Source organism: Xiphophorus hellerii, chromosome 22, assembly GCF_003331165.1.
Source record: "Xiphophorus hellerii strain 12219 chromosome 22, Xiphophorus_hellerii-4.1, whole genome shotgun sequence".
Lineage (NCBI taxonomy): Eukaryota > Metazoa > Chordata > Actinopteri > Cyprinodontiformes > Poeciliidae > Xiphophorus > Xiphophorus hellerii.
Window position 1 is genome coordinate 22,444,281 of NC_045693.1, and position 20,233 is coordinate 22,464,513.

At 38.9% G+C, this 20,233-nt stretch overlaps 2 protein-coding genes across 2 annotated transcripts; both read right to left on the reverse strand.

Moving 5' to 3' along the window:
• Positions 1-142: 142 nt before the first annotated feature.
• On the reverse strand, positions 143-8,702 carry ppp4r3b (protein phosphatase 4, regulatory subunit 3B). Its single transcript, XM_032552673.1, has 16 exons — positions 8,268-8,702; positions 7,712-7,767; positions 7,473-7,571; positions 6,521-7,144; positions 5,579-5,656; positions 5,353-5,469; positions 4,735-4,851; positions 4,449-4,580; positions 4,087-4,189; positions 3,947-3,988; positions 3,655-3,813; positions 3,384-3,553; positions 3,159-3,298; positions 2,276-2,421; positions 2,049-2,185; positions 143-1,927 (listed from the first exon to the last, which is right to left on the reverse strand). Exons 1-16 carry the CDS (start codon positions 8,407-8,409, stop codon positions 1,820-1,822), a joined length of 2,370 nt encoding a protein of 789 aa, XP_032408564.1. The 5' UTR covers positions 8,410-8,702; the 3' UTR covers positions 143-1,819.
• A 1,008-nt stretch (positions 8,703-9,710) lies between these two features.
• On the reverse strand, positions 9,711-19,466 carry pnpt1 (polyribonucleotide nucleotidyltransferase 1). The gene is made up of 28 exons (XM_032552674.1): positions 19,235-19,466; positions 19,038-19,098; positions 18,376-18,450; positions 18,108-18,213; positions 17,974-18,023; positions 17,804-17,867; positions 17,657-17,704; positions 17,416-17,529; positions 16,321-16,507; positions 16,176-16,227; positions 16,012-16,069; positions 15,837-15,933; positions 15,642-15,744; positions 15,201-15,271; positions 14,564-14,600; positions 14,393-14,459; positions 13,789-13,878; positions 13,639-13,692; positions 13,157-13,266; positions 12,986-13,057; positions 12,682-12,745; positions 12,512-12,595; positions 12,333-12,416; positions 11,720-11,826; positions 11,513-11,568; positions 10,580-10,658; positions 10,456-10,503; positions 9,711-10,376 (listed from the first exon to the last, which is right to left on the reverse strand). Exons 1-28 carry the CDS (start codon positions 19,354-19,356, stop codon positions 10,221-10,223), a joined length of 2,316 nt encoding a protein of 771 aa, XP_032408565.1. The 5' UTR covers positions 19,357-19,466; the 3' UTR covers positions 9,711-10,220.
• Between the last annotated feature and the right edge of the window lie 767 nt (positions 19,467-20,233).

Consider the following 20,233-nt stretch of genomic DNA (forward strand, 5'->3'; position numbering starts at 1 on the left):
AAGGCGTCACCTGTTAATCACAAATTAGCATCTATTTACAACCGGATGCACTGATCATATTGTCAACGAGTGATTCCAAGTCCAGGATGGAGAGAAAAGAATGAAATCATATTAAAAAGAAAAAAAAAAAAAACTTCACAAATTCAATGTCAGGATCACATTTAATTTCAAAACTTATCAAATAAATTCATACAAATGTTAAGAATGGATAGTGGTACTAAATGCACTTGGTACAAATTGACTCAGCAGAATCAGTCTTTATTGGGTGACGTTGACAGAAAGGAGCAAAGCCAGCTCCCCGCTCAGGTCCAGACGTTTCACTTGCTTTGACCCCACCGCTTTCATTCTCCCAACAGTTTTGAATCCCTTCATCTGACGTTGTGCATTTCGACCGTGTAAAACACATGACGTTAAAAAGCTACGCTGCCTCAACCGCAGGAGGGGCGTGAAGGGGGTCAAATCAGGTCTTAATCAGAACTAAAGAAATGGCTCACCCGTTCCTACATCTCATCATTGCAGCACGTTTCCTTCAACTCATTTAACTGCATGAAAAGAAAAGAAAAAAAAAAAAAAAAAAACATACGTGGAGAAAAGCTGCTCTTAGTCGCCTGGAAACCAACTCTGCACCTGAGATCTGTCTGAAAGTCGAATTTCTCGCCCTCGTTTAAGGTCGGACTCGGTTAAAACCAAAACCAGAGCAGAACCATCCGGTTGCAGATTGCCGAACTCGAAAGTTTTTCTGGACAAGAAAAACTCCAGACATCCTCAAAATGTTGGCCACAAACGTGACTTTGCCACAGTTTTAATGCGGAATCCTTAAAACTGACATGTTGAACTTTTTCCAGAGTTTACACTGAATCAAATGAAATCACCTAAAAAAGGGTGAACAGTGATCCCCCATCTTTTTTTGCGTTAAAAGAAAAATCAGGTGGCCAGCTTCCTCCCCTTTCAAAACCACGCCGAGGAAGGGGAGTGAAATGGTTAGAAAGGGCAAAGAAACTTATGTACAGTACTTTAACAAACTCGTGAAATGCAAGACTCCTGGCTAACACAATCCCGCAAAATATTGTGTTAAAGTTCTGTGTGCCTCGCCCCCAAAACGGATGCCATGGCTTTTTTTAACGTTCGAGTCCTGCTCTACTGGAGCTAAGCGTTCGTCCCCCCCTTCATTTAATGTTTCTACGCTGCCTGAATCCCTCTGAATCTGACCGGGTGGCTCACAATCAGCTCCAGTCAGTCAAATCTGAGGGCTAGTCCCGCTAGCCTGGGCGGCTGGCTGAACAGTTTGTACGCTGGCTGGTCGGGTTTTTGGCTTCTTCTTGCCTCACTGGTTCGGTTTGGAGATGGATATAGAGGCTTTCTGGCTGTTGCAGCAACAGAAATACAAAGGGGAACAAAAAAAAAACGTTGTCTGAACTGGTGTTGCCATGTCATGTTTTGACAGTTGAATGGTGAAGAAAAGGGAAAAAAACGTGGTAAAAAAAGAAATGGAAGAGATTTGGATTTCCCAAACAGAGTTATGTGTTTAATAATAAAAGGGGGAAGTTAAAAAAAAAAAGAAAGAAAAAGACAGCCTATAGAAATAGACTGCAATATGTCTTTCCAGAGAAGCTCTCCACCTCCTTCCAAAGAGGGACAAGGAGCAGAGTTCAGGACTGAGGAAAGGCAGGAGGCTCGTCTGGCTCAGTGCGACGCCTCTGAGGGACCACAGGGTGGCGCCAGAAGGCCGAGGACCAATGAGACGGCCAGGGAAAAGAGGGAATGGGAAGGACTCCACATCCGTCCACCATGGCCGTACCAGAGAGAGCTATTATAAGCCTTAAGAGCTCAGACGGGGTCGCTTTCTCTGAGACTGCTCCTCCTCCTCCTCGTCTTCCTCCTCTTCATCCTCATCGTCAGGGTAGTCCACCAACCCGACAAGAGCAGTCTAAAAGAAAAACAGAGAGAAAACACTGACAAAGTGCCTGCATGCTTTAAATAAATTAAGAAAAAGGCATTTACATTTTTTTTTTTGATGAAAGTAATCCACGCTTATGACGTTTGGTTACCTTAACAACAGGAGTGGCAGGAAGAGCAACTGTTTTGACAGACGCAGACGAGCTGTTGCTTGACGTGACGGCTGGCGAGGCAGGTGGGATGGCGGCAGACTTGCCATTGTTGGCACCGTTTGCTCCGTTGGCTGCTCCTGCAGTGACAGACGACGACCACGTCGTGATTCGGGAGCTCAACACAAAGTTTTCGGGGTGTCGACAACATCCGCAGTTGAGCAGATTACCTTTTTTGGCTTCCATGAACTTTTCGTAGCTGTCGGAGAAATCCTCGTCCATCCTCCTTTCCACCGCCTCACCGTCGTCGTCGTCGTCATCGTCATTGAACCACAACTCTTCGTCCTCGTCCATAGACCGCGCGTCTCTACGATACCTGCGGATGATAACAGGTTTCATGTAGAAAATCACAAGGAAACCCAAGTCATTATTGAGAATGGAAAATATTAATTGTTGCCAACAATCTGAAGGGATATGATAGGGCTTTTAAAACTGGGATTCTATGAATAACCACATATATGGTGTCTTTAAAAAAAAATCTTTAAAAGTCTTGCGGCTACCTGTAACTAGCAGCTAATATACCCTTGCTAGCTAGCTACTGTTTTTGCTTCCATCATGGGAACAAAGCCTGGTTGCTGCGCTTGATTGTTATGCATCAAGCTCCCCCAAACATTCCTTATATTTATAGCTTTTTAGCTTTAAATTTCATTCAGGGTGAAATTAAGAAGATCTTAAAAAGTCTTAAATTTGACTTGCTGAAACCTGCAGATATCCTGAAGCAGCTAATATCTTACATGCAGTAATTAAATGTCTTAGCATCTTTATTTGATATAAGTCCAGATATTTGTGACCTGGAAACTGAGGCTTAGAGCCAGTCAAAGAGCTGCCAAGACCATCCAAAAACACTTACTTATGTAAGCTTAAATAGACTGATATGATGTTGAATGTAGAAGTCTCTTTTGCTCTTGGACACACTTTTGGATTTCACCAAAAGTCATCTACTGGAGGTAAGACATTTATTGTTTGTACCTTTTATCAGAAACTCATCACATAAATCCTAAACCCTCCCTTAAAGAAAATGACTAAATCAATAACTTTACAGTCTTCACTGACCTGTTGAGTTTCTGACTCTGCCGGTCTTTTTCCTGCTCATATCGGCCTTTCAGGCCCTTGAAAGTCTGAACGTACTCGATGGATTCAAGTGCTTTGTAGAAATTATCTACGATGTGAGCTATGAGAGATTTGATGTCCTCCTGTGGAGAGGAGAAAAAATGTGAAACTTTCTGAGAAGTCAAGGGACAAATTTTTAATCTGGGTAGGAATTTAACTTTTACGTACCACTTTGATGAACTCGAAGAGCTCGATGATGGCCGAGTTGAGGAGGTTGTATCGGGTGCCGTTGTCCAGCAGGGCATTGATGACGGGTTCAAATAGGTTCCCTTTGATAATGTAGCGGTTGTAGTACTCGTCTTTTAGTCCAATGATTCTCCGCATGAAACGCAGCGCACCTTCACCAAAGAAAAACCATCATGTTTTAAGTGAAGCCCTATAACTAGAACTGTAAGATTTTTGGGAAGAGCAACATAAAGGTTTGTAGGTTAGGACTTACAAAGAGCAAGGAAGGTGTGTTTTGAGTTCATGAGCACCAGCACTCTCCTGAGCAGGTCTTTGTTCATAATGTAGGTCTTGATATGGTAGGTGTGATGCTCCACACAGAAGGTGAGCAGCTCCAGGATCAGTGCGAGCAGCTGAGCCGTTTGGAAGTTGTCTGCAAAAAACAAAAACGGCTCTAATCAGAACATTTCAAACATGCAACAAGAAGACTTTTTTTGTGCAAATTAATTTTCAACAGGATCCCATAGCTGACAATTGGTTGTTCAATGAAATTAAACTGGACCCACCTGGACAAACTGGGTTAATCTTTGCAGATCCTTCTGGATGATCTGGAAGGCGAAGGCAATCAATATATATATAATAAAAAAAAAAATACTTCTGTAATGTAACATTGTGATTATGCTTTGCATTGAGGGGCCAGGTTTACCTTTTGAGTTTTTGTCATGTGCAGTGTTGGCCAGAAGAGGAGCAGTCAGGACATGCATGCAGTACTTGTAAAAGAAACTCAGGAATTCTGTCTTCTCCGTTTTCTGAAAGAAGTTAGTGAAAGTGGAATCGGTGTTAAAACAACTAGCAGTTCATCCATTGAGGATTAAATGCAATCATTCTATGCCCTCCTATTTATGTTTGAGGTTGTAATGTGACGAAATGTGAAAATGTTAACGCAATGGGGAAGGGTTTTGCGAGGCCCTTTACAAGGTTAACTTTGAACAGTCTCAAACAGCTCTTTGAAGTCTGGGCGTCGTTTCTCTTTTGATAACTGGCAGATATGTGACTGGCTTTACTTACATTGGTGGAAGCCAGCATGTTTTCAGGGTCGATTAGAGTCCTGAGCAGACCCATAAGCTGGACGGCCCCTCCCAACTCTGGATCAGAGTCACAAATCATCTGCTTGATCACAACATTTATCAGGAGAACGTCCTAAAATAGAAGCGTAAAACCCAAACAGACACGGGAGATGGTGCATTCATTAAAAAAGATGAATATATTAAAACAAGTTCAGCAAGTTTGATTGTATGTTAATAATAATCTATGCTGAGTGAATGTTACATCCCCTCAGGTCATTTCTGCTCACATCTTCTGTTTGCTGTGGTTCCTGCATGACAAACTCCCTGACCATCGACGGGCTGAACTCCACCAGGTACGAGAATATGTCAATAGCTGCTGCTCGCACCTGCAAGTCATCCATTCCCTACAGAAAAGCAAACATATTGGAAAACAATATTGTAGAATAAAACCAAGACAACGCAAAATTCACATCAATTCAGATGAATATTTTCCATTGGGTATTGATTATGCCACATCTTTTATCTTCTTTTGGAAGAAATACAAACTGCAGACTTTACAGTTCAGTATAAACACCGTACATAATTATAATTCATGGTGAACTCAAATGTGTGAGATTTGCACATATTGGTGTGTTGTTTTTTATTAGAACATTACCTGAAAGTTAATTTATATCAATAATTCAATTTAAGAAGTAAAATAAATTCTGAATAAACTGAAATATCTCAAGCATTTATTTCTTTTATTGTTGATTGTAGCCTGAACAAAAAAAAGGCTGATAGAAAATTGTTGCTTAAAATGCTTTAAATATGATCAGTTCCAGTGTAATGAATCAAGAGTGTTCGTTTTTGTACAGATTTGCTTAAATAAATATTTCAATTACATTCACAGAAATGCAACAACATACCATGACTATTTCAAGAGCGGGTAAAATCCCTAGATTTGCCAGAGTTTTATAGAAGGCATCTCTGTTTTGCGGCTGCAATGTTTGCGAAAAAGCACAGAATTCCTTGACAAAGTTCACCTAAAGAGTGGAAGAAGAAAAAAAAAAAAAACAGATTTTAAAATTTCCAAACAAAATGGACTTTAAAACATGGCTTCAAACCGCTTTTGAGTCTTAATAAGTAACTTACCAATTCTCTTCTTTTACTTTCTTCTGTGGCTTCATCTGTAAGCTGTGCAAAGACCTCAGTGAGGAACTTCTCATCCTCCTGCGACAACAGCGAGACATACATTAGAAACAAAGACACCTACCAAAGTAAGAAGACTTAGAGATAAACTCAAGCAATGGTGAAAGAAGAGAACCCAATCCTGACATTTATTGGAGCTTACCATGATGGTTATCTCTAGAAATGTTTCCATTCACCTGTGCAAGAACAGTTGGAAAGAACTAACAGAAAATTTATACTCCCATCATTCCTTTAACGTTAATTTGCTGCTGCGCATTACTTTGGCACGGCAAGTACATTTGGTCGTTTCTCAGACGTTGAGATTTTGTTTCAACACAAAGACCAGAAATCTCAGATGAACATGTTTTAATTTTAAGCCAGACGACGTGACAGGCAGAAACTTAAACATTTTCTCAAAACAGAGAAAATCTGAACAGATAAGGTCAGAAAAACAGAGAATACACAAACATTTGAAGAATTTTAAGAAAACAAAATTATAATAAAAAAAGTTGCGTAGTACAAATTAGTTGAGAACCAGGAAGCTTTAAAATGCATCTCAACCCATTCATTCTGTATGCTTCCCCACTAACCTTGATTTCTTGCTACAGAGCAAATTTTGACATACAAAACTTCATTTGCAAAATAATAAATAATTATTACAGGCATATAACTTCATGTTCATTAATAATTTTAAATGCCATCATAAAATTTGCTTCTAGCTTTTTTTTTTATTTGACAAAAGGGAAGAAAGAGCATCATAAACGAGACAACACTGAAGAACATTCAATCTAAAAATTACACTGGATCATCGAAATTAAATGTACAAATAGAAAATCTCATCTTTCTCAAAAGGCATCCACTCGTCACTTTTCCTCATACTGTAAGTAAACCTGCTTTTGTCCTTACCTGCAACATACTGACAATTTCCACTTTGTTGAAGAAGATGAAGGAGGTGAGGGTGGACAGGAAGTTCTCTTCAAACACTGACGGCGTGGGCAGGATTATGTCCTGGATGTACTGAACTCTGTAGGTCTGGTGGATTTTCTGCCGCAACTCCGAGTCTGTGATGGGAATCACCTCCTTAAACTTCGCCGTCTTGGTCAGAAACTCCCGATGCCGCTTCGGCTGCACCAGCGCCGGATCGTACTCCAGACAACCCACCACGTCCATGATGCAGTCGTCCGAGAACATCACCTCGAACAGGGCCGCTTTGTTGAGGAACAAGACGCCGCGCACGATCTCGTAGAGGTGGTGCAGGCCTTCCCGGTTGTCCAGGTCCTCGCACACTCTGAAGAGGCCCAGGAGTTTCTTGATGTAGCCCTCGCTCATCAGCGCCAGGGCGAGTTTCTCCCTCCGGATGGGCGAGGACAAGACGGACGTGACCAGGTCGGCGATTTCTTCGAGCCGGCCTAACTCGCAGGGCGGCAGCTCGACCAGGTGGGTCGTCTCTGGGATCTCTTCGAAGTGGTCTTCTTCGGACTCGTCGATGGGGTCCTGGGTGATATCCAGAGCAGGGTCCTTGCCTTGAACCTGCGCGACAAATGTTTGACAAATCATTAAATGAATGCATTACTGAGTACAACGGTTTGTAATTATCTATAATCATATGTAATTATGGCCATCGCAGTAGCAACACCGAAAAAGAGGTTCTGATCATTTATACAACTTTTACGACAGTTTGAGATGTAAAAATTGTTTATAATAAATTACCTCAAAATGTTTAATTAAGAAGATAAATAGGTATGCAACCGCAAGTACAAAATATTTTGTTTATAGGACAAGGATGTGACCATCGATTGTAAATGAGCCAAGTTGTGAATTGACCTGAAGCTCAAAACATCTGTTTGTTAGATAATACCTGACAAATCTTCTCCCAGATCTCATCACAGCCGGCCTTTTCCTGGAAACTTAAGGCAAGGTCATAATTATCTGCTTCTGACCAGACAATCAGTGTGTCCTGGGAGCAAGATAAAGAAACACGCAGTTTTACTCAAAGAGCCACATTTGATTCACATAAATTAGTAGCTTTCGTAACAGATAAAGGCACACAACTTGATTGAGCTCAAAGAGAGAGTCTGCTCAGTGTAAACTGTTTACCTGTTGTTTCTGATATGCGGTATTCGGACTTATCTTCGACTCCAACAATAATGAACCTAAAAGAGCGAGAAAGGTGGTTTATTAAAGCGACGGTGACGTGTTAAAAGGAAGATAGGCAACTTTATTGTAAATTATATGCCTAAGCAATTAGGGCATTTAAATAAGACTTGAGAAAAAAAAACCAAAAGACAACATTCGCAGAAACCTGGTCATAAAATTAAGTAAGATTTGTTTGCATAATCTCTCCTCGAACAAATGTGGCTAGCCTATTATGATAACTTTGTACGTGTGCAGTGAGACTTCGAGGGCCCCCCCGTGTTACTATAAAGGTGTCTGTTACCCAAATAAATAATGGAAACCGAATAATCCTTAAACACTATTTTAGATTAAAACAACATAAACCCTTTTAATTGCCAACGGCAGTTGGAGTTATAGGCCATAGCCTCATAAAAACAAGTAATCATTAATTGAAAGCCCCGAGTCCGAACAAGCAGTAGATAGCATGCTAAAGCTAGGTAACGTAACGTAAACGCGGCTATGCTAACGAGGAACTCACCGTCAGATTCGGCTCGAACTAATAACGAAATTCCCTTCAGTCGTTCCACAAATGTGGACGAAACGTGTCCGGTGCCCCGGTCATCCCATTGTCGGTCTTCGTTCAGGGTGTACACTTTCACCCGCCGCCGAGTGTCCGACATGGTTAACCGAGTCTGAGCTAACAGGCTATCAGCTCGCCCTGTCTAGTGTTTTCCTCGACCTGTTAACTTTTTTCCCACCTGCATGTTATAAAACATGCACGTCTAATGAAAGTTTACGGCAGCAGTTATATAATTTTTTTTGCCTAGTTCATAAACATATTACGTCTACCACATAAAGGGTTTTAGTAGAAGGCCTGCTAATAAAACAGTAAAATTCGAAGAAAGCACAACAACTCTAACGGCCTCCTCGCTAACGTCCACAGACCGCCATCTTGTAATCCGATCTTCGTAGATGTCAATCAAACTGCCGTCGGATGGGCGGAGCTTTGCTTCCCTACAAGGGCTGCGTGAGGTCGCCACCTGCAGGGAAAAAAAAGAATCGCAGCAACATCCACCCACAGAACTTCATATATTCATATAATTTCAACATTGTGTGACACAATTTGTGACCATAAGACACACGTTGCAAAAAGTACCTGTATATTTTAGGGTACTGAACAATTTCCATATCCCAAACCCACACTTTTCCTGATCGTGAAAAGGCTTATTTTGAAAACTACGTTATTAACAGATTAATACGTTTCAGCACGTGGCCTTTATCAGTCATGTGCCAGAAACTTTTGGATCAACAAACAAACAAAAAAACCGGTTAATATTAAAGTTTCCTTGAATAAATAAATAAATGGTAAACATTTGTGAGATATTCCAGTTGCAAATTTAAAAAAATGCATAAACAGACTAATATTTATGCACAGACTAATGACAAAGCGATAGATGCAATTCCATTCCCTTTCCTAATCAAATCTGGAAAAGTTTCACAATCAAATTCCATACTTTTCTACCTTTTCAGGCAGCACATGAGCCTTGATGTTTCTTATTTTTGTATTGAAGGATTTTGCATTACAACTTGTGGATTTTTTTTGTATTGCAAATTACCACTAGTGTTTCACCTGAAAGTGAAGCCTTTTTTATGTTTCCTTGTTATTCTCAGTGGGTTTAAGCTATTTTTAATTATGTTAAAACTCTTATTTAATATATAACCTTCAAAGTGCAGAATGACAGAAGTGATACTTTCAGGGGGTTTTTGTGCGTCTTTCTCTGGCAGTCACTTTTTGTGCTCTATGCTAATTTCAGTTTATTTAATTGTAATGTAACAAACTTTTATTACAATGTATTTCTTAGCACCATTTTCTGTATTAACACAATTTGTGTTTGAATATTTGTCTCACTTTTTGTGAAGCTACTATTTTATTAAACTCAATAAAATACTAATAAAAATAAACAAGAAATCACAACAAATATACTATAAAAGAACCTGAAATTCTTTTATTTACAGATCACTTACAAACTACAAACATAACACAAGACAAATGTCTTGGCTATGTCTTCCGCATTATTGTGTCCATATTTTGATCCCGGCAGTCTGTCAGTGCACATTATAAACACGTAGATATTAAATATGGAGCTGCAGATCAAAAAGAGCCAGTACTGTAACTCAGGTGTGAGTAATAAAAGCGGAGTTGATCTGCGATGTGGTGAACAGATCTCCAAACCGTTTCATGCACTGAGACGACATAAAAAAGGATCAGTACCAAGACGACAGCTACTTTTCTCTCTCACTTTGTGCTCCTAAGGCAGATTGCCACCAGGTTACTTGTTTCGTCTAACAGCATCTCTGTCATCTTCACGTCTGCTTTTTCAGTTCACAAAAACATCTCCCTCTGGCAGCCTTCTCCGTCAAGTCTTTGCCCTAAAGACATCGCCACAGAGTGAATCCCTTTTTGTCAGGCAACGCCTGCTGTGGCACCCGGTCATGAATCGCTGCTGTCCCTGTGGATGCTGCTGGCGCCCATGGAGATGCTCTGCTTCTCACTCAGTGTCTTGACAACGGTTGCAGCAGGGGAGTGAAGCACCTTCCGGGACAGCCTCATTCTTCCGTCTGTTGGATCTCGACCAAAGTACTTTACCTGTCATCACAACACAAATTAAACATTACATTACAGTAGAGAATGAAATCAAGAAACAACCAGTTTTATAAACACCTACCTGTATCTCCTGTCCCACCTCTAAGCCCAAAGCACTGGGATGTTTAATCTAAAACAAGGGATTCATTAAATTACAATCTGTACTCAAACCTTGATTAAACTTAAACAGACGCAAATGTACTGACTCGTTTGTGATCCAACTGGGAATTGTGCAGCAGGACTGGAGTCATGTTAGAATAAAGTTTCACCATAACTCCAACGTCCCTTCAGAAGAAAGGAAAAGCCATTAGTCCCTATATAATAATTCAGGAGTTGCAGTGCACCGTAAAAGTTAACTTTGTCTTCAAACATCTCTGATTCCTGCCACTCCAGTAACAACAGGGTGCCTCACAAAATGGGAAATACAAGAGAACATGGCTTTCAAGATGGTGGTGCTGAATTTTATTGATACAATGTAATAGCCACTCAGTTAAACTTGCCAACATCTGCACTCAAGGCAATAATTTAAGTTTAAAACAACTGGAATTGTACATTCCCAAAAGCATTCACTCGTCTCCCTTCATATCACTAACACCTTATTTCCAATTACACAGAGTTTAATATGATTTTGGCCACAACTCTTCCTGGAAGGAAAATTTCTGACGATTAATCGGAAAAACAAATCGGCACATTCTACAGATGTTTCATTTAACCGCTTAAGCTTTTTTATACATAAAATATTAGGAATACATTGAAAGATGAAAAAAAAACAACGAATGATTCAGTTCTTTTTTTAAACAATACAAATATTTTATCACCTTTATTACTTTATTGAATTTGAACAAAGTGAAGCTAAAACTGTGCCACTTGAAAAGTTTAGGGTAAAACATATTTACAGACAAAGGTGTTTTAATTTCAAATGCAAATGTGTTTATATTTTGTACAGTTTTGGCTTAATTATGGCTTTGAATATGTTGTTTTTTTCAGCAATTGGCCTTTTGAGTCTGTAAAATTTAAGTAGTTGACAATTATTTCAATGAGTTTATATTGAGAAATTAAAACTTTTAACATATTCCTACCAGTGCTGCCTTAGCAAAGCTGCTAACATCTATTATTACGGTATTGCAGTGTTTCCACACCTTATTTCTGAGATTGTGGCAGTGTAGATAGCTCCAAACTCCAGCTGCTGTTCTTGCTGCCAAACAAAGACACAAATGCCAACATTAAGATGCTTCATAAATCAATAGAAAGCCATAACTCTAGAAATGTTCAAGACAGAGTGGCCAAGTTCAGGAAGGTGACAGATCCAGCCAGAGAATCTGTTGTAAAAGCAGGTGAGGACTCACATCGTCTTTGCAGATGTCTTTGATGAAGTCTTGGGCTTCGTTCATCGCTCCAGGTGTCGGGGCGAACACAGAAAAAGTCTCCTCGTCCATCTGGCTTATTGTAACGCCTTGATTGGGGCCGGGGGAGAAAATGTATACTATTTATATTCTGCTAAAAGTCTGTAGTAATTCCATGTACTTTTCAAAAGTTTATTTTCCCCTGAACTTTTCCTTATTGGGACACTTTACAATCACAAACCTCTGTGTGTTTTATTTGGATTGGATCCAAATGTGGAGGATGAGCCTCAGCTATTCTTCTGATACTACCCTTTATTCAGCTCTATCAATGTTTTCACCAAGCCTAATTTTTCATTTAGCGGTATCAGAGTAAATGAATACAAATGCATGTCACACATTCACATTTTCTGATAGCATTTTTCAAATTATAAAAAAAACAAAACATGTTTCATTTTATTTCTACTTCAATCATGCTCTACAATCTGCTGCTCTGTTACATGAAAACCCAGTAAAATACACTATAATCTGCTATTCTAACAAAACTAAAGTGGAAAAACTTTTTTGAGGCTCTGCATTCCTACATCTTCCGGACACGACCTCATTACTTGAACAGTACCTGTCTGAGCCTGAATTCTGCGAAGGTTATATCCTCCTGGACCAACAAAGCGACCTCTCCTAGACACAGGCACCTGGACATTTTCTGAGACAAAAAAAAACAAAACAACGAAACATAAGTCTAACATACCAACTAACTTATTTTAACAGGTTCCAAACTGCCTGATTTTTCTAACCTACCAACAACAGGTCCGTTCTCCTTCCTGTTCTCTCTGGGTTTTGCTATACATTTGTTCATAATGCCCAATATTTCCCTCTTTGCCACTGAAACAGAAGAACATTCAATCAAAAATGGTGGTACATTTACATTTTAGTAAAGTAATCTTGACTTTCTATAGGGACTTGTATACCTGTAGCCTGCTGAATCGCCTCCATGACCACCTTTAGAGGTAAACCTGGAATCTTCACATCAGCCTTGAAGGAAAAGAAAAGAAATTAACTTAAATCACCATTGAGACATTTATTGTTAGCAGCTGCCATGTTACATAATGTCAATTCACTTTAATTGCATGTATTCATTTAAAGCTTTTTTCAATCTTAAATGAGGGATTATTTAGATTTACATTGAAACTCCAACATAACAAATATTTGTCTGAAAAACGAGATGCATTTATGTATTTTCAGACAGAGCTGGGCAGGTTTAAAATGCAGCACCTGTAAAGCAGTGATGCCTTTGTTTGTTCCTGCCAGCTTGAAGTCCATGTCTCCCAGATAGTCCTCTATTCCCTGTTCAGGAAAGCATGAGTGGCAAACATTCACTTTTTTTTTTTTAATTATTACATTGGAAGATCTTCTTTAAAAGCTAAATTAAGCAGAAAATTGTACCAGAATATCTGTCAGCAATCTGTAGTCTTCTATCTCGGTTGGTTTCTCCGGGTTCGCCTTGGAGATGAGACCGATGGCGACACCTGCCACTGCAGAGGAGATGGGAACACCTGGTAACACAAATATGGACATAAATTAGTAAAGAACCTCTTAGTTTTAGTTATATGCACAAACAATCACTGCAGAAAGTAACCAGAACATCAATTAGTTCTATATATTTTAGCATGGACTGCATAAATTCAGATGAAAATGATCGTTATCCTCACTCCGGCAAAAGCAAAGACGTATTTATCAATTGAAGTTTTTTTTCAAAAGGCATCATTGTAATTCAGATGAGTGATCTGTGAACTGAGTGATGCATAACACTGACATGAAATGTATGATGCAACATTGGCGAGTATTTTTTTGTTAAGTTATTTATGATTAAACTCTAAATGAAATTTGCTACTAAACAGAGTGGAGAGCTTCGCCGCTTCTTGAACCTGAATCCATGAGAGCCAGGCTGCCACCACATGCCGAAGCCATTGAAGACGATCCTGAAAGGAGATCAAAACCAGAAAATGGGAGTCATGTGCTTTTTAGGACCTCTTTTAAACTGTACTACAGTTTCCAGAATACATCACAGCACTAACCGTTTGACTCCAGCACTTCAGCTGTGACCCTGATGGTGAAAGGGAAATCTTTAGGAATGACGGACCTCAGAGCCTTCTCAGCAAGAGCGCCTGCAAACACACAAAGCAAGAAATTTAATGGCAATAAAGTACTGGGGCGCAGTCTGTGGCCGATACATATCAACGTGTTGCCATTTTTTTCTTTCCTACAGCCATTTTGTGTCTGTAAAAACATTTACTTACTTCAGTTTGTATTTATATGCTTATTAGGAATTATGGAGATAAATACAAGTAAAAAGGCCAGTGGACCTTTAGAAAATATAATTAAGTTTGGACAAATTGCTCCTTTAATCAAACTAAAATACCTTTAAATGGTTTCTGTTTCTGGAGTCATAAGAGTGTACTTCCTTCCAGTAAACTATGACTATATTTTGGATAAGAACATTAAATTTGTTGGTCATCAAGGCAGTTATGAAAAGTGTTTATGGTCAGTATGAAGCATCCCACTGCAGACTGCTCAAATTCAGACCCAAAGAAATCAGGAACAAAACGACCAAAACCACAAATGTTAAGGACGCCGATAGAGAAAAGAAACAAAAAAGACCAGCAGCCAATGCAAACGAACCGTGTCCGAGTTCTCTCCTGTTGAGTCCTCCCATCTTCCCGGTCTCATTCGTTGCGTACGGAGGGAACTGAATCAGACAAATTGGATTTTAAAATTAGTTGGAGGATCAGAAAAGAAAAAAAGAGATCCTATATTTCTCCCAATGAACAAATAAATGAGTATTTTACTCACTTCATAATGAAGCATGAAGTTTTTGTCTTTGATGCCACTGCAGAACAAAACCAGAAAAGAAAGATTTATTAGTTTCATTTTAACCTGCTTGATTATTTACACAGGAGATCATTCTTACAGCTAACTTTGTAGACGGATCAAAAGCAAACTGTAGTCGAAAGGACTTTGCTTATTGTCTGAATTCAAATTATACAATTTCTTTATGAGTATAAACTTTAACTGCATTGCCCCCAAGAATAGACATACTGTACTTTACATCACATGTACATAATATAGTGTAAAAATGCTAAACACGGCATTTACATAAACCAGAAAAGTCTGACTCCATTAAAAAAAGGCTTAAGTCTGTTTGGAGGTTGTGTAAAATCTAACGAGAATTAGGTTCTCATTAGATTTCACAAAATGCAATACTAAAGCACCTTAATAGTGAAATTTCTAAGTTTGAATATTATTTTTTTCCTTTTCAGAAACTGTTACATTTTGTCTGTAGTCATAATTTACACATTCAACTCATTTTCAACAACCACAATTTCATCCCAAGTAGGCCTGACTTCAGCTTTTTTTTTTTTTTTTTAAAACAGAAGTACTCGTTTCTAGAAAAATAACCAAATGAACAGCAGGCAGGTGAACGTCTCACCTCAGAGCCGTAGTGATGATATCCGTCTTGACGCTCGACTCCAGGGAGTCAAATGTAACACTGGAAAGCACCTGCAGGAAGTACAAAAAATAGTCTATTAAGATTTTTTTTATTATTTCAAAAATTATACTGACTGTTCTTTTTCATGCAAAAAACACTTTGTCATTTGATGTGTTGCATCTTTGCCATTTTAAAACAAAAGATATGTCACTGCAAAATGGAACCAAACTTTTTGGACATGTGGACACATTTGTTTTCAAAGTCTCATCAAAATAGGTAAAAAAAAAGAAGCACTTAAAAATAAGTTTGTCATTTATTGCAGCAGTGCTACACAGGATTTTTTTAGAACAATTTAAGTGAATTTGTTAAGGAAAATTCACAGTAAAAACACATTTTATTTTCTGTTTGTTTTTATGTTGTTGGTTTTTTTTTTTTACACACCTGAGTTTGTCCTCTCTGAAACAGAGCGGAGCCATGGAGTGGCTTGAAGAGGTCGATTTCGCAGGAAATCTTCCTTAAAGCCGTCAGTTCCCTCCCATCGCATCTTTGACATGAATAAAAAGCAGCTTTTATTATAAATAAAGATCCCAAAACATCATTGAGATGTAAAATTACAGTAATACAGGTAACACCAACCTCTTGTATTCATTAAGCACTAAATTTCGGAAGACCTCTTTGCTCACGGCGTTGAACGATTCGATGACTTCAAACGGCTCAGCCTGCGGAAATTTTTCTAAACATAGACATTAATCACCACATAAGATGATGAAGTTAGAAATTAAGATTAGTAAGAAGATGAAATATTGGCCACCTTTTATGTTTTCCTCGGTTTCTAGTCGAACTTTATTGATCGCTTCATCTCTTGAAATCTGACATGAGAGGAAAGACATTATGAGAAGATAATAAATTTCATCATCATATGCAGCCCGAGCTATTTCAGTGATGATAATAAATGGATGGGATAGCAGGCTCTACCTTATCATGTGTATAATCTGTAAAAACAGCATAGATCCTCTCAGCAGATAATCTAGAATAAGGAAAAACAGATCATGACTCACACTGGCGGAGACACTTTGCGTCCAAACAGACCGGCTGTTTCACTTTAGATCTTAGATCTTACTGCCGCACGTGTTCCACCATCTCCGTGGGAACAGAGAACATCTTCACCGGCGTTCGCTTGGTGATCTTCTGCTCCCGCACCAGCTGCTGGATGGCCAGTATGATCTGCTGAGTGTGTTTGACTCCCACCTTCATTGCATGGCAGAAGTCCTGCTGCAGCACGTTCTCGGCCGACGCCTCGATCATCACTGACGGAAACAGACATCTGGATCAAAAGCCGAGTATTGGTAGGCAAAGAGAAGTAGCTGCGGGAATTTCAGGCAAGTTCTGCCGTAATTTCCAAATAGTAACACAAACTATTTTCTGCTTTTTAAAAATTGGTAATTGGCCAGAAACATGAAATTGATGCACTACTAAAATATACCAATAGTTATATTACTGAGATAAAAGATATGCTTACTGAGCTTGAGTGTTGACTTTTTTTATTGTCGATATTCCATAACAGAAATTCTGCACATTCCTCATGCTAAAATGATCCGTCCTATTCCAGACAAACATTGTTTACTGCCCTTCTTCTGCATACATTTTAAATTTCAATGTGAGCTTAAAGGAAGGGATAATAAATTGATTTATAGATGGACTAAAGGACAAGAGATGATGGATAAATTTATGGCAGATACTGCTTTAAATATCCTATATTTTGGTAATAGAAAAAGGGAAAAAAAGCTGTAAATAGATTTTTTTCACCACATTATATGTTCTTTTTCTATACTTATTCCAGACGTAAAGACTTATTAATTTAAATTCCATACTTTTTTTTTCAGGCTGCACGTCATGAGCTCTGGTCTTATTCTCTCTCTCAATTTAAACATTTTCACTTTTAACCTGGAGGAAATGTAAAAAGTTTTCAATTCAAAGGCTGCAGCAAATTATTAAAAATAAGCTAAATATCTAACTATTTAACTAAATAAGCTAAATAGTTTAGCTTTATAAAAGCAACAAGATCCTCAGATAATTAAATCTGATTCCATTTTAGTCTGACATCTGTGATCAACTCATGATGCACCTACATATTCCAGAGGTTTGACCTTTTTTTTTTCCCTGTATCTAATTCATTTTATCTTGTCGAACACTAGGACAGGCTTTTTAAACTCACCCACTTGACTGCTGGGGGCTCCGGCCACAATAAGGTTCAGACTGCTGGACGCCATCTCTGCCCTGGTGGGGTTGACCAGCAGCTCTCCATCAACCATGCCGACTCTCACAGCACCTGCAGACCCACAAGCAGTCCCAGTCAGAGCAGGCCTTCATCAGGAATGTAATGTAACAGCCGGAAATGTCGAGGGAGTCGATCTAAAACATCTGAGCGGGACAGAAACTGCTGTGTGGTTCGTCACCTATGGGTCCATGCCAAGGGATGTCCGACAGAGCCAGAGCAGCCGAAGCTTTAGTGAAACAAAGCAGAGTTTTAGAAAGGTGGGGGGTTTTTTTTGTTTTGTTTTGGAAATAATGAGTTTCCAGGATTTGTTTCTTTTTTTGGTTACCTGCATTAATTGCTAGAACATCTGGATCATTGACACCATCAACTGCAAGCAGGTTACAAAGAACCTTTAGGAGAGATAAACAATAAAGAATACTGTCATTTCTGATCTAAAGGAAATCAGTGCAAAGCTTTAAATGAATAATTAATAAAATAGGTTCAAACTGAAGTTACCTGAGTGTCATAAAAGTACCCAGGAGGGAAAAGTGGCCTTATCGAGCGATCTAAGCAACAAAGTGGAGTTGGTTAATAGCAGGAACAGAACACAAGTATCTAAACGTGATGAAAGGAGGGCACATCCAGCTCACCGATGAGTCTGCTGGTGAGGATTTCATTGTCTGTAGTGCCCAGCTCTCGTCTCAAATAGTTGGTGGGGATTCGACCCGCAGCAGCTGCTTTCTGCCTGTAGTCCACCTGTCAAAGGAAATAACAATCACTAACCAAGATAAATCCAAAACTCAAATCCACCTTATGTAAAACTCCTCTGAATGACCATGACTAGCTAAGCGCATCCATTAAAACAACAACAACAACAACACAGGGTTGGGAATTTCTCTGCAGTGGACGGGAACTTACAACAAGTGGCATGAACTGAGACAGCGACGGTTTGGTTTTGCTGACGGCGGTCACCATCACTGAGGTGTCTCCCAGCTGCAGAGTGAGGATGAAAAACTGTCACCCTTCTCAAAGTTAGACAGGCTTCTTTAAAATACTTTAAACATAACTCGTTTGAAAAATGATCGAGTTATACAAGTGCTGTTGCACATGGGTTTAAATAGTATCTGCAGAAATAATATTGACAATAATAGTCTAAATAAAAAGTTGTTTTTTTTCTTTAAAGCTTCTAAACTTTTTAGATTAACTTAAATAACAAACTATAGTAAACTAAAGCACAAAAATACTACGATAAGGCACCTCTTCACAATAACAATCTCATTTTGCAGGAAAACTGATACATGGTGGCACAGCGTTTTGTTTTTTAGCAATTATCAAATGATACATTAAATAGTTTTAAAATAACCCAGAGGGATATGACGCTTCTGCAAATCAGATTTAGTTATCTTAAGTAACTAAAAATAAACATCTTTGCCAGGAGCTGAAAAACTTCCCTTGAAAAAATTGTTTACTCTGCGACTAGGACGTTTCAGCCAACGAACTAAATATATATATATATATATATATATATATATATATATATATATATTAAAATAAAGTAAATTTTGGCATTTCTTTTCTACCTGTACTACAGCAGACCCATCAGCAAATCTGGCCAAACTCCCTGAAGAGATTTCAAGTTTCCTGAAAAAGACCAAGAACATAAAGAGACACTAAACAACAGCTTCAGTTCATTCATCACAATCTACCGAGAACAGAACTCATGCTGAGCTCGGTCCCAGCTAATGAGAAAGAAAAGAAAGACTGAAAGTCAACTCACTTCTCTCCAAGGTCTACTCCCACTCTCCGTGGGTTGGAGTTCCTGCTATAAATGCTCTGGTGACATGAACGGACATGGAGGCGCGCGAACGAGCGTCCGAGTCCAACTAAATATTTACTCATATTTACAGAATCCCGAAGCGCGAGAGATGGTTCTGAAGAAAGCCAGGAGGAGTTACAGTTTACAGGTAGGAGCTGCCATGACAGTCAGTCACATGTATGGAACTACGTAACGACATCGCCGCTTCTGATTGGCTCGGTAGAATAGATGTGTGTAACATCAAATGTAGTCGCATTACAACAGTTCCCTTTCGTGTCGTACCTCTTCTTCTTCGTTTTCTATTATGGAGGATTGCAAATAACTTCAAGGTGCATACCGCCACCTACTGCAGATGCGTGTGTAGAAGCAATGATAACATTAACTCACATCCATTAAATCCTATTTTTTAAGTTTGTATTATGAAGATAAATAAATAATGCTTTACTTAATGTGTAAATATCCTCTATGTTTCCTTTGGCTACCAATACAAATATTCCATTCTTGTTCTGTCCATCTTACTGTTTTCCTCAATCTCTCTATTTCAGGCTCATATATTTCACAATTCATCAATACTCTAAATGTTCTTTCCCTCACATCCTCTACATTTATCATTATTTTTAGCTAGCTTTAACTTTTTACCCAATTCTACCTTATGATATGCTATGATCTAACAATTTCCTAACAGTGTTCACAGCTTTCTGGTTTTTGGGTGGGATCTCTGCATTGACTGAAAGTTTTCACTCCTCTTCAGCAGTTATTTTATATGTAGGCTTTTGCTTTTGCTTTCTTCTGCTGCCTGTGTCCATCTCCTGCATTCATGCAAGTCTTCTGCAGATGACTTCAAATGCTTCTGCAACTGTCACCAACAAATCTGCTTACAGTATTCACACTGAATTTTTGCAGGAAATGCAATTTTTTTCTAGTGTTATTTTTGCTTTTAACAACCCTTAAATAATTAAA